Source organism: Ahaetulla prasina, chromosome 13 (genome assembly GCF_028640845.1).
Source record: "Ahaetulla prasina isolate Xishuangbanna chromosome 13, ASM2864084v1, whole genome shotgun sequence".
Lineage (NCBI taxonomy): Eukaryota > Metazoa > Chordata > Lepidosauria > Squamata > Colubridae > Ahaetulla > Ahaetulla prasina.
This window is the reverse complement of record NC_080551.1, coordinates 16,266,725-16,288,142: the sequence shown is the minus strand read 5'-3', so window position 1 is coordinate 16,288,142 and position 21,418 is coordinate 16,266,725. Positions and strand designations below refer to the sequence as shown.

The following is a 21,418-nucleotide window of genomic DNA, read 5'->3' as shown; positions in this document are numbered from 1 at the left end:
CTATTGGAATAAGTTTTTTAAATATTGTTTTTATTGAAATGTATCGTTTTTATTTTATCTGCCTGTTCACCGCCCTGAGTCCTTCGGGAGAAGGGCGGTATACAAATTAAATTATTATTATTTATTATTATTACAATGTATCTTTCTTGCTTTGGGGGGGCCCTCCCTCCCTCCTTCCTATATAGTCTGGACATCCAGGAGGGAGCGGCTGCATTCCAGAGGAGCAAGGGACCACTTAGTTCATAGAGTTTGTGTGAGGGAAGAGGGTGAAGATGGCTCCTCCCTAATAGTTCCCAGAGTATATGCCTGTGGTGGTGAACTTATGGTACACATGCCCGAAATAGCACACAGAGCCATGTCTGCCTGGCCGCCTGTTCCTCTTCCGAGTTTCCGGCGCACATGTGTACACGACGAACTAGACTAGAATGATCTTCCGTGTGTGCAGCAGTGCCGGAAATTGGAAGAGCTGGTGCCGGTTCCATTTTCCTGCATGAGCATGTGCACTGGCCAGCTGACCGGAAGACTAACTGGCCAGTGCGCATGTGCTCGCCGGAAACCAGAAGTTCATTTTCAGGTGCGCGCATGGGCCTTGGACAGCTTCTCTTCCAGCTTGTGGGCCAAACAAGGGCACACACTCCCTTTTTGGCCCTTGGTGCCGGTTCGCCAACACTTGTATATGCTTTATGGAGATGTTAGCATGCTTTAGTTTGGCAAGATTCTGTCTATAGACAAGGAACAATAAATATATTTGGTTGGAAGAAGCACAACGAGCCTCTCTTGGTTTTTGGAGCCTAACACTGAGCTCCACATCTGCTTGTAACAACATGAGATTTTATGCACAGGTGGCTCTCTCTATTTTGGATAAAATACATGTCTTCTTTCGTAACACTGGTCCACCCCACCTTCAAAGAACAAGACACCCTTAGAAAAAGGCAAGCAAATTTCACCATCTGCAACCGCATTTCAGAGGGCCCTAAGACATGAAATATCTCAGCGGGAGAGTAATCGAGTACAAATGTTGTAAGATAGATTACATCAAAAGTTGCAAGATAGGATTAGCACGGTTGGTTTATTCATTGGGTGAATTTGCGCAGAATGCTAAGCCAGGAATTTTTTTTACTTATGATTTATTGAACAAGCCATTAAGTGGCTTACTTTGAATCAGAATGTTAAATCCAGACAGGGGCTTTGTGTATCCTACTGTGCCAAAAACTTACACATTTGTTCCCAAGCCAAGAGATTCAAAGGCCTCTAAGTGGTATTCTAAGGGTATATTTCCATGAAATAGTAGGTGGATGCAGCCAGGGCAAAAATGGGATTTCATTCATGACTGATTTCCTTTATATTGTAATCAAATTAGGATTATAACACATGTTATTTTTCTTCAGTAGTGAATTTCGGAATATTTCTCTTCTTAAATATTGCAACGAGGAGTAATGCAACTTGTTCAGGCATCATATACCCATCTAAGATTGTACATCTAGGATTTGAAGAGGAATTGGGGGGGGGGAGATGAATTATAGAAAGGAAAACTGGTTTGGGGAAAGATTATTGATCATGAGCCACAGTGGTGCAGTGGTTAGAGTGCAGTACTGCAGACTACTTCTGCTGACTGCCGGCTTGGCAGTTGACTCAGCCTTCCATCCTTCCGAGATGGGTAAAATGAGGACCCAGATTGTTTGGGGGCAAGAGGCTGACTCTGTAAACCACTTAGAGAGGGCTTTAAACGAAGTGCTATTGCTATCTCTGACTTGTCCATCAGAGATGGCAGAGATAAACAAAGCATAAAACATTTCACGAAATTATATTTCTCTGCCCCTTCAATTTAGTGTTAAACCAAGAAATTTCCAGCAAGCAAGGCTGCCTCTATAAGAAGTAGGGTCTTCCTGGTATAAACTCTGTTCTTTCACAAATAATTGGCCTACATCATCTCATTAATATGATTCCATAAACAAAGGAAGAATAATCTAAAGCAAAGCTTTAAGAGCTGAAGGTCAGCTAAGCTTTCGACTTTCAGAAATAGATTTGGATTTGGGATATACTGTATTGGGATATACCTTCTTGTAATAATAAATCTCTACCATTTCAGCAGGCTAAATCAGTTGTAGGTTTTTTGGTTGGTTTAGGGACAGATTTATATGCTCTTCAGCTGGTGCCCATTTCAATATTGTAAACGTTGTGCCTAGAGATTTTATCATCTGTGCAGAAAACTCTTGCTTAATTATTCCTTTTCATTTTTATAGTGTCTGGCTGCTGCTTTATTATTTTGTACTTTTGCTACTGAATGTATTGATTGGTATGTTTGTTTTATTTCATTTTTGAAGCTGTTTAATTCCTGACTTTATGATATGTTAGACGAAGCACTCAGCACTCTAAATGCAGAGTATATAGCAATTATTTAGATTACTCTTGCTACTTTTTTTTCATTTCAAATGGCCTGATTCTGAAATTTAGTATCTTAATTCCTGGCAAATAAGATGGGAAAGAAATGGAGGTAGTGACAGATTTTATTGTCCTGGACTCCAAGATCACTCGCAGATGGGGGACTGCAGCCAAGAAATTAAAAGACACTTGCTCCTGGGGAGGAAAGTTAACTCCTTGCAAAGTTAGACAGCATACTAAAAAGCAGAGACATCAGCCTGCAAACAAAAGTGCGGGGATAGTCAAGGCTATGGTTTTCCCAGTTGCAATGGATGGCTGTGAAAGTTGAACCGAAAGGAAGGCTGAGCCCCAAAGAATTAAGGCCTTTGAACTCTGGTGCTGGAGAAGACTCCTGCAAATCCCTTGGACTGCAAAGCAATCAAACCGGTCAGTCCTAGAGGAGATCAACCATGACTGCTCTTTAGAAGGCCAGATCTTGAAGATGAAACTCAAATACTTTGGCCACCTAATGAGAAGGAAGGACTCACTGGAGAAGAGCCTAATGCTGGGAAAGATGGAGGGCAAAAAAAGAAGGGGACGAACGAGGTGGCTGGATAGGCGTGAGCTTAAATGGACTCTGGGGGATAGTGAAGGATAGGAAGGCCCGGAGGAAGTTGTCCATGGGGTCACAGACTAACAGCAATAAATAATATTTATCTTAATTGTTTTGATATGGTTATTTAACTAGAAAGAGTTTGCTAATGTCACATGCTGAAAAAGAACATGAAATGTGTCTGTAGTTGACAAGAGAGAGTCACAATAGAAAACAAGAAAGAATGTTCTAATCGGGTCAACAACCACACAGTATTTGGGGATTTTTCATCCCATTATATTTGCGTCATTACCACCCAGTCTGCAGTTCCTCCCTACCATAATGAAATATTCTGTCAAGATGAGTTCAACTCCTAGTAAGGGCATGGACATAACATTCTGGTTTGCAAATGCCTTCTTCAGGGATTTACTTCCTAACCCATTCTACAATCCCAGGATTTCCTAGACAACAACCTCCATCCAATTATTTTTGTTTGGGTTAATAATTTAAGTATTTAATAAATACAGGAGGTCCTTGACTTACAACCACAACTGAGCCCAAAATGTATGTTGCTAAGCCAGACAGTTGTTAAGTGAGTTTTGCCCCATTTTAAGGCCTTTCTTGACACAGTTGTTAAGTGAATCACTGCAACTGTTAAGCCACAGTCGTAAGTGTGAAAAACGGCCATAAGTCACTTTTTTCAGTACTATTGTAACTTTGAACAGTCACTAAATGAACTTTTGTAAGTCAAGGACTATTTGTATAGTAAAAACTAATGCAAACTAGTTTAGCAGAAAGTCCATTAGGTGTTACCAGAAATATCAAAACAAATACTTTATCTCTGGGCAAATAATCCAACTTTACATTCCTTTGTTTTGCTCTGCACAATCTTGACTTTTAAATCATTCCTGTAGCATCGCAGGATTTAATATTTCATCACTCTTTGATATTTAAAAGGAGTCTTCAAAGCTTTCATTAGCTTACTTTATAAAACCCACAGAAAAGCATTGTCAAGGATTTCTTCTCACAGCTATTCCATGTCGAGATCTTTTTCTTGATTTATCTTTTGTATTCACATTTTGGTAATCTCAAGTTTGTTGTCTTCCATGCCAGTCAAACTCTATAATGTCTATGTCAGGTAAAAAAAAAATTTTAAAAAAAAATTCTCATCAGTTTTTAATAGTTTATCCATTGAAATCTATATCCTTTCTTAGATATAAGTTATCAATATCTCAGTCTATTTTTCAAAGGATACTTAACCACAAGAACAAATTATATCTGGTTTAGCCATTGTAATTCTCTTCTATCTGGTCCTTTAGTTTCATCTAGTGCCCATTTGCAACCTTTATTAAACCTCAGTTCTTGATAGCGTTTAGTTCCATTTCAGTAATTTCTCAAGATTATATAGTTGTTTTAGAGCAAAAATTATCAATATCCCAAAACCTCCTGGTTTCTAAATCTATTTCAATCTTTCTTAAATCATTTTGTTTTGTTTTTTTATCAATGGTATATTATTTTAGATTTTTTTGGTCTCTGCTTAAAATTTCCTAACTCTAAAGAAGGTAAAACTTACCAGGTATCAAATTAAACTCACTGTTTTGAAAGTCTCTTTTATCCATAAAGTGACTAAATGGAACATGTGATTAGAAAGTTAGTTTGACTGGCTTAGTATCTTTAGGAAAGGCTCTAGTGCTGCTGAGAACGGAAGATATGTGTTCCCATTCCCCCCAGCTCCTAGCGCTGCTTTACAGTCTCCTCATGAGAAGCTATGATTCAGAGCACTCATGGATGATCTCCCAATCTCTCCTTCTCCAGAGAGATACGAAGGACCTCCTCTCCAGAGCCAGTCTTTCATTCTTCACATTGGGTCATTATCTCACTTATTCATGGAGATGTCTTCAGTCAGCCATGACTCAGATTGGAAGCCCCAGATATTCTATCCAAGTATTAACCAGATACAAAGTCAACTGCAGCTTTTGGACACTCTACAAGCAGCCTATGGCCTTGGAAGCAAAGTTCATCAAGGTAGTTCAATACAAGTAAATTCTGGAAGTGACAGTCCAGCAGCAATCTGGAAGGAGGGCATCAAATTGTCAATATTACAATATTAATCTAGGAGAACCTCTCCAATTTACCATTATTATTCATCTTACATTCCTACTTGGGCAAACCAATAGCCATGATTTGTTGGCTAAGCCACAAGGGCTAGACCTGCACAATGTTACAACTGTCTACCGTGGACCTTTCATGTTTCTTAAGTGGTCCCTAAGGGGGCGGTGCCTACCGTCCCTGTCCTACTGTCCCCATTTATATGTAATCATTCTATGTGTTTATGGCTATGTTTTGCCATAAAGAAGAAGGACTCCCTGGAGAAGAGCCTAATGCTGGGAAAGATTGAGGGCAAAAGAAAAAGGGGACTGACAGAGAACCAGGTGGCTGGATGGAGTCACTGAAGCAGTAGGCATGAGTTTAAATGGACTCCAGAAGATGGTGGAGGACAGGAAGGCCTGGAGGAATGTTGTCCATGGGGTCGCGATGGGTCGGACACGACTTCGCAACCAACAACAGCAACAACAACAACCCTTTTATTTGTGCCAATTTTTTTAATGTGTCCATGTCTATGTCTATACTGTTATAATATCACAACAGAGTTGGAAGGGACCTTGGAGGCCTTCTAGTCCAACCCCCTGCCCAGGCAGGAAACCCTACACCATCTCAGTCAGATGGTTATCCAACATTTTCTTAAAAATTTCCAGTGTTGGAGCATTCACAACTTCTGCAGGCAAGTCGTTCCACTTATTAATTGTTCTAACTGTCAGGAAATTTCTCCTTAGTTCTAAGTTGCTTCTCTCCTTGATCAGTTTCCACCCATTGCTTCTTGTTCTACCCTCAGGTGCTTTGGAGAACAGCCCGACTCCCTCTTCTTTGTGGCAACCCCTGAGATATTGGAACACTGCTATCATGTCTCCCCTAGTCCTTCTTTTTATTAAACTAGACATACCCAGTTCCTGCAAACGTTCTTCATATGTTTACTTGTTTCCTTGTACTTGCTGACAAATAAATAAATGTATCCAGCCATAAAACATAACCAATAAATCATAATAGCTAGACTCTCACAAATGAAATTTACCACGATGTACAAACTCACTTATTTTTGGGATTTGGGGAATTTTATTAGTTATGTTAAGTTTGTTGATGGAGCATTTTTAATGTTCCTTTTACATTTCTTAATTTTAAAGGATAATTAAAATCTGCCATATTGTATTCTCAGGCCTATCTTTTGTTTGCTTCTTGGACTTGATTCAGAAAGTGTTAAAAATATTTGAAGAAAATACAGTGATGGGTATTTTTATTTTAAAAATGGTTGTAGTGAACACTTGCATAGGCCCCAAATTAAAATTGGCCTGAAGAAGTGAAAAAGCATAAGGGTTTAACAAAACTCTTCAGAAGAAACTTGCAGACTAACTTTTGAAGATGAACTAAACACTTCAGATACCTTCAGGCTGGATAGTAAGAAAAAAAGCAGATCCGAATAGCTCATGTCAGTGGTGAAATCCACATTTTTTTCCCTACCGGTTCTATGGGCGTGGTTCTGTGGGCGTGGCTTGATGGGCGTGGCAGGGGAAGGATACTGTAAAATCTCCATTCCCACCCCACTCTAGGGGAAGGATACTGCAAAATCCCCATTCCCTTCCCACTCCTGGGGGAAAGATATTGCAAAATCTCCATTCCCACCCCACTCTGGGACCAGCCAGAGGTGGTATTTCCTGGTTTTCCAAACTGCTCAAAATTTTTGCTACCGGTTACCGGCTGGATTTCATCCCTGGCTCATGTTTACCTTGTTGGAAAGAGAGAGCACATCTTCACTTTGGTGCAGCAGCTCCACTTTTCCTACAAGTTCTACATTTCTCCTACTTCTTAAAAAAAAAAAGCAGCCACCAGAAGAAGAATGTAACTTAAAAAAAACTTGTCTATTATCTGAGGTTTGGTTGGTCTTAAGGAAAACTTTACATGTCTGCTGATTTTGCATTTTATTTTCTATCAGGCCTCCACGAACATCTTGCAGTGTTTTAAAAGTATATCTAGAGGAGGAACAAGGCGGCCTACAGATACACAAGCTATACCCAAAAGTGAAGTGAAGTGAAGTGAACTTTCGCCGTGAGCTGAAAATGCATTTATTTATTCAAGCGGGACTGGCTTAAAAGTTTTATTAAATTTTAATTGGGGTTATTTATGAATTTTAGGGTTTTAAATTGTTTTAAATTTTGGCCATTTATGTAATATGCTTGGTTTTAAGTTTTTGTTTTAATGTGTATATTGTGGGGTTTTTATTATTTGGCTGTACACTGCCCTGAGTCCTTCGGGAGAAGGGCGGTATAAAAATCTAATAAAATAAATAAATAAATAAATAAATAAGCACCTGGAGTAATAAGTAGCTTTGCCCACATTTCTCACTGGCTAGTAAAACAGCTTAATCCTCTGAACAATAAGACTGGTTTCCTCCTGCTATTAGTAAGGAAAAATCAGGAAAGTCTTCCCATTGGTTTGGTGATCATTTACATAGCCCATGGGGAAACCATTAACCTAACCTCTTTCTTGGTTCATTTATTAGATTTATTTTCCATCACTTTGGGTACAGAGGTGGGTTTCAGCAGGTTTTGACCAGTTCTGGAGAACCGGTAGCGGAAATTTTGGGTAGTTCAGAGAACCAGTAAATACCACCTCTGACTGGTCCCGCCCCCATCTATTCTCTGCCTCCCAAGTCCCAGCTGATTGGGAGAAAATGGGGAGTTTGCAGTAACCTTCCCCTGCCACGCCCACCAAGCCACACCCACAAAACCAATAGTAAAATTTTTTGAAACCCACCACTGGTTCAGAAGACCGATCCAAAATGTCTAGGGAGATTCTTAATCATCCAGGTTATGGTTGTAACAAATGTGCTTTTCCAAAAGGCAATTGGACTTTCTTGGGGGTTTTTTCCCTTGGAAATGTTTTGCTTCTCACCCAAGAAGCTTCTTCATTTCTTCACTTCTCTGATGTGAATGAGAAGCAAAATATTTTCAAGGGGGGGGGAGAAACGCCAAGAAAGTCCAGCTGCCTTTTGGGACAATCTATCCCAAATAGGGCTTAGAAGCTGAAATGTTTTGAGGAAGGAAGACCCTTCAAGAGACACCAACCAGATCACACTAGAATCCCAAGTCTTATTTTGGATTTCCTCGTAGAACATTTTCCCACTTCCTGGTTTGTTAATTTCCATGGGCAAAAGAAGAAAGGAGATGGGAAAGTACATAAGGAAATGAGTGGGGGGGGGGAAATGGAGGGAATCCTCCAACGAAGATTCAGCCCCCAAGCCTTTCAGAGTATGAATAGAAGTTGATGAACAGCTTATTATTGGCATGTCAGTCCCATTTTAATAATGCATTTTCTAAGTGCTCTTTATTTCTTATAGGTTTTTTTTTTAATTGATGTTCTTCCAGTGACAGAGATGAGAAGTAGGGAAAAAAACCCAACAATATAACCATTGCATGCACCTTATCTAATTCTTATTTTTTTTTTCATTCTTTTTCCTATGGGTACTCAGGAAGGTACCCGGTAACCCAACAGTGGTTTAGCAAATCTCAGCAAATCTTTGAGAAATGTTGAAACGATGCTTTCCTGAAAAATAATCTTCATGGCAGGTTTGCTCCACACCTGACTGAAATTAAAAGAAGGGGATGCTTTGCAGTCCCACATTCAAAAAGAGGTAAATATTCCAACCGTACAACACGCAGTGGGAAATAAGATTTGTATAAAGATCCATCCAGGTTCTGGATTAAGACTGAAATTTTCTTCACTACATGCAATTTATTTAGATCATTAGAATAACTATATATAAAAATTCTTTATTTCTATATGAAGTGGAATGGCAGCTGAATCTCGCTCTGTCTCTCTCTCTCTGTGTCCCACTCTCTGTCTGAAATTATTAAGTAACCTTAGAGAGAAACAGTAAAATATAAATTAGTGGAAGTCACTTCTTTAGACCTTCCCTTCCCTTCCCTTTCTCCCTCTACAATCATTAGCCTGGAAGGGACCATGGAGATCTTCTATTCCAGCCCCTTGCTCAAGCAGGACACTTTTCCTTTCCTTTTCCCCCTACCCCTTCCTTTCCATTCCCCATTCCCCTTTTTCTTTTTCCTTTTTTGATATTTTACTTTCTAATTCTTTCATTCAAACTCCGCACTGTTTTTAATTCTGTTGAAAAACTACATCAAAATTTTAAAAAATACTCAAAATCTAGCTATTTCCATGAAGTTGAAACACAGACTTTACAAAGAAAATTCCAAATTTGAAATATAGAACAAATCCATGTATTCGATTTGAGAGTCCAGGAACAGTTTCTAATTATATCAGACTTGCTTTTAAGATTTGAAGCTATTCTGAAGGTCAAAGCAAAACTCTCCTCTCCCAGCTTGTTTAACCATTCTTCTAAAGACTAAGGAATCAAACATGAAGACAAACTTTCTTCCAGTAATACATTCCTATTTCCAGGAATAGGAATAGTTTTGTAGCCAAGCTTAGGTTTGGGGAAAATGGAATAAATTTTCAAGGAGAAAAGTACTTCCTCTTCCTCAATTTTCTCTTAACTTTTTATGAACCTGTCCAGTTTTTCCCTGTAAAATATTTTCCAATAGTCCTTATTTTTAAAAAGAACTTTTCTATTTTTTTCTATTAGGCCCATCCATACCTCTGATCCCTAGTCAAAATTCACATATTCTAAACAGTTCACCTATAGATAACTGTAATTTAAACCTGTGATAATGTCTATACAAATAGTGCTGAGCCATAAACTTTCTCAAAATATAAAACATTAAAAAAGTAGAAAATGAAAAAAAACAAACCAGCCCAATTCTAGCTGGATTATAGATTCCTGAGATCAAACAAGACAATTCTTAATAATTTCCTTTAAGGGTTTTTACATACAACAACTATTTGAAGGTTATTCAACGTAGAATTAGAAGTAATTTCAATTTCAAGGTCTTTGCTAAATATTTTGTGGCATAGATACAGAATTATATATTTACAAGTCAGATGATTTGTTTGAGAAAAGTTTAAGCCCGTCTGAATTAATTTGGAGCTAATAATACGCCACCAGTAGAAAACAGATTTAGGAGACAAAAATGTTAGAACAAATATATATTATTTGATCTATATCCACAAAATTCATTTCAGGTCACCTGGTGACCATAGCAATCATGACCAGTTGGAACATATTGACGGTAAAATGGTAGCCATCATTATTCAGGCCAAAACAACTGCAAAGTTTACTGACTTGTTAGGTGGATCTACAGATTTTTTCTCAAGATATTCCAAACTGATGCAGATTTGGGAGGAAGCGGGAACAGAAACACCTTAATTCCAGATAGGCTGCTCATGCCAATTTAGATTTCACTGGGATCTCCTTTGACCTTCATATGGCTGCTTCATGAATGAGAGAACCTCAGTACACTAGAATCCTTTGAACCTTTCATCCCTAGTCCGATCTGGCCTTCATTGTGATAGCCAAAGGACAGCATGCTTGCACAAAAGGGTTTGAGATGGAAATATCTCGCTGACATTCTAAGACAGCTGTTTAGAAGATTGTTGGCACAGCTGGAAGGACAAAGTATGAAGGACTAGTTAAATGAGCAAGGACAACCCTCTATTTCAAAAGCTGCCCGAACCATAGGCGAGTTAAAAATAAGATATTCTCCAAAGCACCTGAGGGCAGAACAAGAAGCAACGGGTGGAAACGAATCAAGGAGAGAAACAACTTAGAACTAAGGAGAAATTTCCTGACAATGAGAACAATTAATCAGTATAACAACTTGCCTCCAGAAGTTGTGGATGCTCCAACACTGGAAGTTTTTAAGAAGAGGTTAGATAACCATTTGTCTGAAGTGGTGTAGGGTTTCCTGCCTAAGCAAGGGGTTGGACTAGAAGACCTCCAAGGTCCCTTCCAACTCTGTTATTCTGTTCTAAAGAAGTCAGAAGAAGGGAAAACTGCTGGGAATTTTGAAAATTTTGCTCATCAGATATGGGATTAAGTATTGATGGATCACAGCCTTCTATATCACGATGAAGCGTTTTTGCATTTGAAATAAAATGACCATACCTGTAGATTCTCCAGATTTGAAACAAATGCATTCTCTGTTTCAAGCTTTTTATTTTTTAAATGGGCAGGAGCATTTCCTCTCCTATCCCAGCATCTCATAACAGATTGTTTCACCTGTTGGGAGATTTACAGTGTGTGTTTCTTTAGGCTGCAGTCTGTTAGATTAACTATTTCTCAAAACTCAGGAGAAACAACTGGACTCTCAGAGCTGAAGAAGCTTCTTGGGATGAGAAGCAAAAAGAAAAACCAGAAAGTCCAGTTGCCCTCTTGAAAAAGCACCTTTGGGATATCCGGCTTTGGAATGTTACGGGAAACTCCCTTAGGTAAAGGTCAAGGTTTCCCTTGCACATATGTGCTAGTTGTTCCCGACTCTAGGGGGCGGTGCTCATCTCCTTCAAAGCTGAAGAGCCAGCGCTGTCCGAAGACGTCTCAGTGGTCATGACTCATGGAACCAAAGGTGGTCCCTATTTTTCTACTTGCATTTTTTACCTGCTTTCGAACTGCTAGGTTGGCCCTGTTACGGCACAATCGACAAGCCCAGTGTGTTAGCCACTGAGCCCCTTACAAACCCCTAAAAGAAGATTCCCAAACTATTTCTACCGTGACAAGGTGTAAATGTTTTAATGCTAGAGGTTTCCAACCAGGGAGCCCATCATCGGTTTAATACTTCAGTTCTCCCAATCTTCAAATCTACAAAATTTAGAGAGTTGCTCTGATTTAGAGAGTTCTGAGAAGGCACAAACTTATCCACAGTCCAGTTAAGTTCGATGTTAACAGGAAAGAAAGCATTTCAGGGATCATTTGAGAAATCAGGGATCCTATCTGTCAAATGATAGGATGCTAAGGGGTTAAAAAATGCTTCGGTCCGGTTGGTGGGGTAGTTTTTCTAATCAAATCCCTTGTGACTGCAATAAAACCCCCCGAAATTTGTTGCTGAAATGAGCATCTACAAGATGCTTCATTTAATCAGGCAACCTCTAGGTGTGTTAGGTTACACAGCCCACCAAACTGCAACTAGTTTTGATCAGTGGTTCTGTTGGTTGGGGGGGCAGACAATGGGCTCGCTGCCTTAGAAGAGTCTCAGGGACGACTCTCATCCTGGTTCCCACTTCTTCATCCTCCTACCTTTGGGATAGCCAGCGGTACAAACAGGCTGAAAAAGAGTTTTTATCCATGGGCTGCCAGACTCCTGAATGAGAAATAACTTCATAACTACATAGTATGATGGGCTTGCAGGGCCCGTGGCAACATGTAACATGTTCACATTGGTGCAATAGGACTGGGTGTTTTGTTAATATGATTTATTGGGTTAGGGATTTTCTGTCTTCACTGCAGTTGTATTGTGTTGTGGGGGGTACACTGAGGGAGCTCAACCAATTAATTGCACTGCACTGGCTACCTGTGGCCTTCCGGGTGCGCTTCAAGGTTTTGGCAACCACCTTTAAAGCGCTCCATGGCATAGGGCCGGGTTACTTACGGGACCGTCTACTGCTACCGAATACCCCCGTGCGGTCTCACAGAGAGGGACTCCTCAGGGTGCCGTCAGCTAGACAGTGTCGTCTGGCGACGCCCAGGGGAAGGGCCTTCTCTGTGGGGGCTCCCACCCTCTGGAACGAACTCCCCCCAGGACTCCGTCAACTTCCAGACCTCCGAACCTTCCGTCGCGAGCTTAAAACACACCTATTTATCTGCGCAGGACTGGACTAGTTTTTAAATTTTATAGGGGTTTTAATTGGTTTTAATATTTATACTATTTTTAATAATTTGGCTTTTTTGAATAAGTTTCTTAATGGTTTTCTTAATTTGTATATATATGTTTTTTATTTGCCTGTGAACTGCCCTGAGTCCTTCGGGAGATAGGGTGGTATACAAATACGAATAATAAATAAATAAATAAATAAATCTCATTGTGTGCACCAACAATGAAGATTTGAATTGAATTTGAATTGCCCTCCATGCTGGCTAGGAAAAAGCATTTGGATGTTACAGGTGTGTGTGGAGGAGGAACAGCTGGTTTACGTCCTTCATAAGGAGGAATTGAGATAAGGACTGGTTTGGGTTGTCTGTTGCTCACATAACCCTATCCTAACTGTGCTAAGGGCCAGATTAAACTAATTGACTGAACAAATTAACTAATTGGTCATCTTCTCTTATTTATCTCCACTATCTAGCAACCTCGGTTGGAGTGCTCCGGAACCTTGAAGAGCTCCTCAACCATCATTGTTAACAGTCGTTTTTTCAGTCTGTCTCTCCTCTAGGAATCTTTTTTTTTTGGAGGGGTCCCCTGGCAGCCTAGAGGGGCCAGTCTGGGAGGAAGATGTGAAAAATAGTAATTTTACACCTTCTACTAAAGAGGATGGATCTTTTCTCTTTTATCTGTAGGCTCAATTCATGCTAAAACGATGACTTGGATTCTGTACCCTACCGTCAATCAGCAAGACACCTAATTGAAGGTAGCAGAGGAAGGTGACCTGCTTCTTAGCAGGCTGGATTCAGGAGTAAAGATTCAATTGTACCAAAAAGCATGAGGACACCATCCCATTGCAAGGGATGCTTTCTAAAACACCGTCTATAAGGTGCATAAGTGCACAAAAGTGCCTATCGTTCCTGTCCTATTGTTTTCTTTCATTATATGTGCTTGTATATAATGTTGTGACCAAAATAAATAAATAAATAAAAATTTTTTGCTTTTCAACAGCCAAGGAAGACAAGGGATTTCAGAAACTGTCCCAATCTTGAAAATCCATCTGAAGAAGATGGGAAGAGGGATAACTCCCGGAAGGAAGATCTTCTGGAGAGAAGATCTTCTGGAATAATAATAACAACAGTAACAGTTGGAAGGGACCTTGGAGGTCATCTAGTCCAAGCCCTGCTCATGCAGAATAGAATAGAATAGAATAGAATAGAATAGAATAGAATAATAGATTTTTTTTATTGGACAAGTGTGATTGGACACACAAGGAATTTGTCTTGGTGCATACGCTCTTGGTGTACATAAAAAATAGAATAGAATAGAATAGAATAGAATAGAACAGAACAGAATTTTTTAATTGGCCAAGTGTGATTGGACACACAAGGAATTTGTCTTGGTGCATAAGCTCTGAGTGTACATAAGGAGAATAAAATACATTCATCAAGAATTCTAAGGTACAACCCTTAATGATAGTTACAAGGTACAAATAAGCAATCGGGGAAACAATCCATATCAATAGGAGACAGGCAACCAATACTAGGGATTCGAACTGCTGAATTGCTGACATTTCTGATCGACAAGCTCAGCGTCTTAGCCCCTGAGCCACCTAGCCAGGCAGACACCCTATTTCCTGTGTCACAATCCTAACAGTGGATAAAAACAGCCTGGCTTGAACCAAGACACCAACACTTTTAGAAAAACCTATACATTCCACCTTTGAGTGGCCGCAATCTGTATTTTTATAGGGGTGGCGGGGGGAAGAGAGAGAACAAGAGCAACTCTTTTCCCATCCCCTCCACCTGAAACTTTCATCTTTTGAGAATTAAAACCAACAATCGCTGGCAATCTCTTCCCTGACTGTTGAAAGTGCACAGTGGCATATATCTGTAGCCACAAAAAGGAGCGCACTCGATGCGAAGAACATGTTTCTACACTGCATTTGAGAAAGTTTGGCTCCGAGCTATGCACTGATTAATATCAGATCTCTTCCTTGACTCGCTCCTTGATCTTGTCACATCTGGCTGACAAATCCTTACAAGCTTTTCCAAACCAGGGCAGCCCCGTCATGCTCGCGGGAGTTGCTGGAAGGAAATGACAAGACCAGCCGAGCGCTGATGTGCCATCACTGAAAACTAATGAAGTTGACTTTTGCTTCCAGGCTCCAGGAAAAGTTCTTTTTTTAAAAAAATAAAATAAAAATAAAATAAAATCAAGGCAACACAACATGCCTCGAGGTTTTGCAACAGGGCAACAGCTCACCAGAAAATAAGACAAACGATCCACCTCCCAAAATTCACGCTGCCAAGCTATTGCATGATCTTAAAAACAGAAAAGGAATGAAAAAGCTTTCTAAACTCCTTACGGGGATAACCTGAACCAAAAACAGCAACCCCTGTATGCGCAATTAAAATGAAAAGAGAAAAGAAATAGCGGAATTGTGCAAAAAAAAAAAAATCTATCTCCCCCTCTTTGGAGAAGGTTGTTTCTTTTCTTTGCATTTTCTTCTTCTTTTCCTCTTTTTTTTGGGTGTATTTTTTAAGAGCGTAATGTTGGATGCTTTTAAAGATATTTTGTTTTCATTTTCTCCCCCCACTGTTGAAATATTCTTTATAGCCCCCCCTTATGCCACATGGACTAATCTCACTCCCTGCTCCCCTCTGCAATGCATTTTTAATATCTCAAAAACAGAAGAAGTTCCACCTAGGTTTACTTCTTTAGAAACATTTCCCGCCCCCCCCCCAATTTGCTACCTTCAGCAATTTAACAGTGCAGACAAAAACATGCAGAGACACAGGGTACACATGAATGTACATTAAACATTGCACCCACATATGACGAATAAACAGAGAACATGCTTGGGACCTTAGATCTGTTCTTTTCTGAAGCATGGTAAATAAAACTTTTAAAAAAATAAAATAAAAATAAAATAAAATCAAGGCAACACAACATGCCTCGAGGTTTTGCAACAGGGCAACAGCTCACCAGAAAATAAGACAAACGATCCACCTCCCAAAATTCACGCTGCCAAGCTATTGCATGATCTTAAAAACAGAAAAGGAATGAAAAAGCTTTCTAAACTCCTTACGGGGATAACCTGAACCAAAAACAGCAACCCCTGTATGCGCAATTAAAATGAAAAGAGAAAAGAAATAGCGGAATTGTGCAAAAAAAAAAAATCTATCTCCCCCTCTTTGGAGAAGGTTGTTTCTTTTCTTTGCATTTTCTTCTTCTTTTCCTCTTTTTTTTGGGTGTATTTTTTAAGAGCGTAATGTTGGATGCTTTTAAAGATATTTTGTTTTCATTTTCTCCCCCCACTGTTGAAATATTCTTTATAGCCCCCCCTTATGCCACATGGACTAATCTCACTCCCTGCTCCCCTCTGCAATGCATTTTTAATATCTCAAAAACAGAAGAAGTTCCACCTAGGTTTACTTCTTTAGAAACATTTCCCGCCCCCAATTTGCTACCTTCAGCAATTTAACAGTGCAGACAAAAACATGCAGAGACACAGGGTACACATGAATGTACATTAAACATTGCACCCACATATGACGAATAAACAGAGAACATGCTTGGGACCTTAGATCTGTTCTTTTTCTGAAGCATGGTAAATAAAACTTTTTTTTAAAAAAACTACGTCTTAAACTTTTTAAAAAAACTAGGTCAACAAAATAATATTCGGAGTCCTGTTTTTGTAGGAGGATAAAGGGCAGAATTCCCATCTCATCCTCAAATTAATGTTCCCAAATCACTTCGGTCTGGTCTCAACATCACCACAACATCATCACCACACAACTGTATCACCACAACCGCGTCGTGTTAAGCGGCTTAAGAGCCCACTCGACTCGGAACCTGCGGGAGACCCAAATCAAGCCTTTCGCATCTACTAAATGCTCGTGCAAAAAACTCGGTAAGGATTAAACGCCGCCAATTTACAGGTGCTTCTGCTTCTCCGGCAAACAGGGACCAGCGAAACTTTGAGCGAAGCGGGTTTTTAAATCACCTGGAAGCAAAAAAACGAAAAACAAAACCCCCCAAGACGTGGGTTCTTTTTGGAACCCACGTGTGCAAAAAAAATAAAATAAATCAAAATCAAATCAAAACCCGTTTTTTCTTGGCCATCCGTGCCCTTGAAACAAATCGGATTTCCACCCTCCACAGCAAGAATGAAAAAGCTGCTGCTACTCCCGACAAATTATTCTGCAAATAACCTGCCGCCGCCCCCCCCCCCCAGTTCAGTAGATCGTTGCAATGCAAGAAGAAGCCACTTTGAAATCTTGCTAGTCCCGGACACTCAAGCTATTGCAAGGAAGGCGAAGGAGGGAGAAAGAGAGAGAGGATCTCGAAGAGGGGTGCGGGAGAGCGTCCCCTCCGAATCCATGCAGGGGCGGTTAAAAAAACAACAACACCCCCCCACCCCCCAAAAACAACTTTTCTTACCTCCGACATTCTTACGCGGCATAGGTTGGAAGAGCTACACAAGTCTTTCCCATCCCCTCCGCTGCGGGTTATACGAAGAGTCACCGGGAAACATTCTTGTCTGTACAAGTAAAAGAGGCAGAGTCATCCTTAGCCTTTGGTCTCTCACCCTCGTCTGAAACGGGGCACCTCCACGCCTGTGTAGGCTCAACGCAGGGGAGTGAAATCAGATCTCTTCCAACACCACTCCGCCTCCCCCCCCCGCACCCACTCCTGGCTCTGCTTGGAGGGAGCCCCCAGTCTGAAGTTGGGACTGCTCGCTCTCCCCCTTCCTTCCTCCCTCCCTCCCTCCCCCTCCCTCTCTCTTCCCCCTCACTTTCTCTTTCTCTATCTCCCTTCCTCTATCTCTCTTTTCTCCCTCCCTCCCTCTCTTTCTCTTTCCCTCCCTCTCTCTTCTTTCTCTCCTTCCTCTCTCTTTTCCCTTTCTCTTCCTCCCTCTAGCTCTTTTCTCTCTCTCTTCGTCTCTTTCTCTTTCTCTTCCTTCCTTCCTCTAGCTCTTTTCCCTGTCTCTCTTCTCTCTCTCTCTCTCCCCTCCCTCCCTTTCTCCCTCTTCTCCCTCCCTTTCTCTTTCTCTCCCTTCCTCTCTCTCTTTCTCTGTCTACCTTCCTCTCCTCTCTTTCTCTCTCTCTTCTCTCTCTCCCCCCCTTTCTCTTCCTCCCTCTAGCTCTCTTCTCTCTCTCCCTCCCTTTCTCTCTTCTCTCTTTCTTCCCCTTTCTCTTTCTCTTCCTTCCTTCCTCTAGCTCTTTTCCCTGTCTCTCTTCTCTCTCCCACTCCCTGCCTCCCTTTCTCCCTCTTTTTTTTTTTGTTTACATTTATATCCCGCCCTTCTCCGAAGACTCAGGGCGGCTTACAGTGTATAAGGCAATAGTCTCATTCTATTTGTATATTTACAAAGTCAACTTATTGCCCCTCCAACAATCTGGGTCCTCATTTTACCTACCTTATAAAGGATGGAAGGCTGAGTCAACCTTGGGCCCAGTTGCAGCCCCTGCAGTCAGAAGCTTAGACCCCTCACAGCTGGCTAGAAAAAGGGCACGACACTCATCTTTCACACAGGTTGGATCAAAAGGAGACCGGAGCACACACACACCCCCCCCAGCTCTGAATGCTGCTGCTGTGTGTGGAGAGAGAAACCCCACCGCTCTTCCAGACCAAGAAGCCATTCGGTCAATGAAGCTAACCTAAGGCCCAAGTTACCTTCCCCTCCCCTCTTTTTTGGCGAAGGTGGGGGGAGGGGGACTTTGCAAGAATCCATAGATCTCTCTTCAAAGTTCTGCGGGAGGACGAGGAGGAAGATGATGATAAAATGATGACGATGAAGATCACTTGGGGGTTTTTTTGGTTTTTTTTTGAGCAAGAAGCACAGCCGGCTAAGCCAAATGTATCGGTAAGGAAAAGTGAAATAAAATGGAGAATATCAATACCCAAATAGCTCACATGAACCCTGCTTTATAGCTATATATATATATATATATTGTTAAAAGTTCCGCAAGATGATTTAAAAGAAAAAAGGAGAGAAGGAATGCAAGGAAACCATCTGCATCAGACCTGACCCAGTTTGGGATAATGGTACGTATCAATTAAAAGGGGGAAAAAAAATAAGAGTAGGTAAATTCAGCTATGGCGCCCCAGACACAAATCTCTACCACATACAGGGTTAAAAAAAAAATGATTTGCCAATGAAAGAGAGATGCAGTTTCATTATCTCCAGTGAAACCTGGATCCACTTAAGAAACCCTCCCCCATTTAGGCATATGACCTGTGAAGGTGTTTCTGCATCAAAAGCATCAATTCTGTTTTCGTGCCTTGAGACTCAAAATGTTTTAGGAGTAGAAAGAGGGATGTCGCTCAGTGATCAATCCCAGGCTTTGTGGTCTAATATCCCAGGTTCAAATCTGTAGCCTCTCTAGATAAAGATGGGAGAAAAGAAGTGTTTACCAGCTAAAGTAGTCTTTCAATGTTTGTCTTCAAGTCACTCCTAGGGACTGCATGAAGTTAGTCCCTGCAGTTTTCTTGGCAAACTATTTCTGGATGTGTTTTGCCATTGCCTTCTTCCTAGGACGGAGAGTTATGGCTGGCCCAAGATCACCCAGCTGGCTTTGTACCTAATAGCTGTGGTGGTGGAGTGGCTAGAATGCAGCATTGCAGGCTAACTCTGCCGACTCCCAGCAGTTCGATCAAGGTTGATTCGGCCTTGCATCCTTACGAGGTCTGTAAAACAAGGACCCAAATTGTTGGGGGGCAATATGGCGACTCTGTAAACCACTTAGAGAGGGCTGTAAAGCACTGGGAAGTGGTATATAAGTCTAGGTGCTATTGCTATACTCCCACCAGCTAAAGCAGGACTAGAACTCACTGTTTACCAGCTTCTAGCCTCATACCTTAACCAGTAGACCACACTATAGAGCAGGGGTCTCCAACCTTGGCAACTTTAAGCCTGGCAGATTTCAACTCCCAGAATTCCCCAGCCAGGAAAGCTGGCTGGGGAATTCTGGAAATTGAAGTCCGCCAGGCTTAAATTTGCCAAGGTTGGAGATCCTTGGTTTAGGGTATGTAAAACAACATCAAAGCAGTCTACAAATAATTTTCAAGGTATCTATAGCACACTCATCTTTAACAAGTGTGAATAATTACAGAGATAACAAGATAGGGTTGTTTTCTATGTTTATTTTAAGGCTATTGGGTGTATTGTTCTCCAAAAATGACCTTTTGTTTTTTTCTCTTTGGAAATGTAACTTAGCGCTATTAATTATCTAGCTTCAGGTAATATCTTTAGGTGTTCATCTAAAATTCTAGCTGAGTACAGGAAAATCTTCCACGGTATGTTTCAGAGCATATTTTTCACCCCGAGATAAAATTTTAAGTGATTCACGGAGAAAGGGGGTGGGAATAAAACGCATCAGAAAATATCAGGAACTGCTTATCAATCTCTCAATAGGTCATCGTTGCTTCCGACTATTTTGCAAATAAATAAATAAATAAATAAATAAATCTATACCATACCCACTGATGTCTGTTGGAGGAGGAGGAGTAAATGGCAACGCAGTGATTGTGGCATCATGATCAAAGCCATGCCCTTTGGGTGTGATGCAACTTTGATGTGTGTACAAATGAGGCCGGGCTTTGATGAGGCTGCCATGTTGCCTTTATTGACCCACTCTGTGGATGCCAGTGATCCTATACCTACATTATATATACAGTAGTGTCTGCCCCTGATATCAGTGAAGCTTCCCCACTGAGTTCGATAACATCTGGCATTTTCCATAAAGGAAGAAATTCAATGGAATGCAGTTACCTGAATCCCATGATTTTAAAATTCTGGCTTATTTTATTTTATTTTATTTTATTTTATTTTATTTTATTTTATTTTATTTTATTTTATTTTATTTTATTATTTTATTTTATTTTATTTTATTTTATTTTATTTTTTTATTTTATTTTATTTATTTATTATTTTATTTTATTATATTATTTGTTTGTCAAACTTGTACAGGATAACAAGTATAGGTACGAACAGGGGTGAAATGCTCTGAAGTCTGCTACCGGTTCGCTTCGCTACCGGTTTGCTTTGCGCGCACATGCGCGGTGCGCCCCAAATGCGTGCTTTGTGTGCGCATGCACACTGCTGAAAAAGGAGGACTAACAAGCCTTTTCTGGGTCTTCAAAGATAAGTAGAAAAGCGGGGGTGGGGGTGGGAACAGCTGTGCCGTGCGATTTAGATTTGCTAGAAAGCAGGATTTCTGGCTTTCTAGTGAATATAAATTGTGCGGCACAGCTGATCGTCGGAAATACCGGTTCACCCAAACTGGTAGCATTTATTACTACTGGTTCGGCCAAACTGGTCCAAACCAGTAGCATTTCACCCCTGGGTATGAACATAAACATGAACAAAGGAAGTAAATACAGATAAATGGGGACAGTAAGACAGGGATGGTAGGCACGCTGGTGCGCTTATGCACGCCCCCTTTATGGACCTCTTAAGAATGGGGTGAGGTCCATGGTAGACAGTTTGAGATTGAAGCTGTGAGGGTTTGAAATCCAGCAGGTTCTGACAGGTTCTGGAGAATCGGTAGCAGAAATTTTGTGTAGTTTAGAGAACCAGCAAATACCACCTCTGGCTAGCCCCAGAGTGAGGTGGGAATGGGGATTTTGCAGTATTCTT

General features: G+C 40.7%; 1 protein-coding gene across 3 annotated transcripts in view; it reads right to left on the bottom strand.

Moving 5' to 3' along the window:
- Positions 1-17,407, bottom strand: part of BNC1 (basonuclin zinc finger protein 1) — a 37,293-nt gene extending 19,886 nt beyond the window's left edge. For 2 of the 3 annotated variants that reach the window (XR_009151994.1, XM_058155948.1), the window contains exons 1-2: positions 17,218-17,407; positions 3,938-4,082 (exon numbers count right to left, since the gene is read on the bottom strand). Coding sequence is in view for 2 of the 3 variants with exons in the window: in XM_058155948.1 (XP_058011931.1) it covers positions 3,938-3,961 (24 nt within the window). In the remaining variant the exon portion in view is untranslated. The remainder of the gene's footprint in view (positions 1-3,937; positions 4,083-17,217) is intronic. The other variant, XM_058155949.1, reaches the window with a different exon arrangement.
- Positions 17,408-21,418: the final 4,011 nt, after the last annotated feature.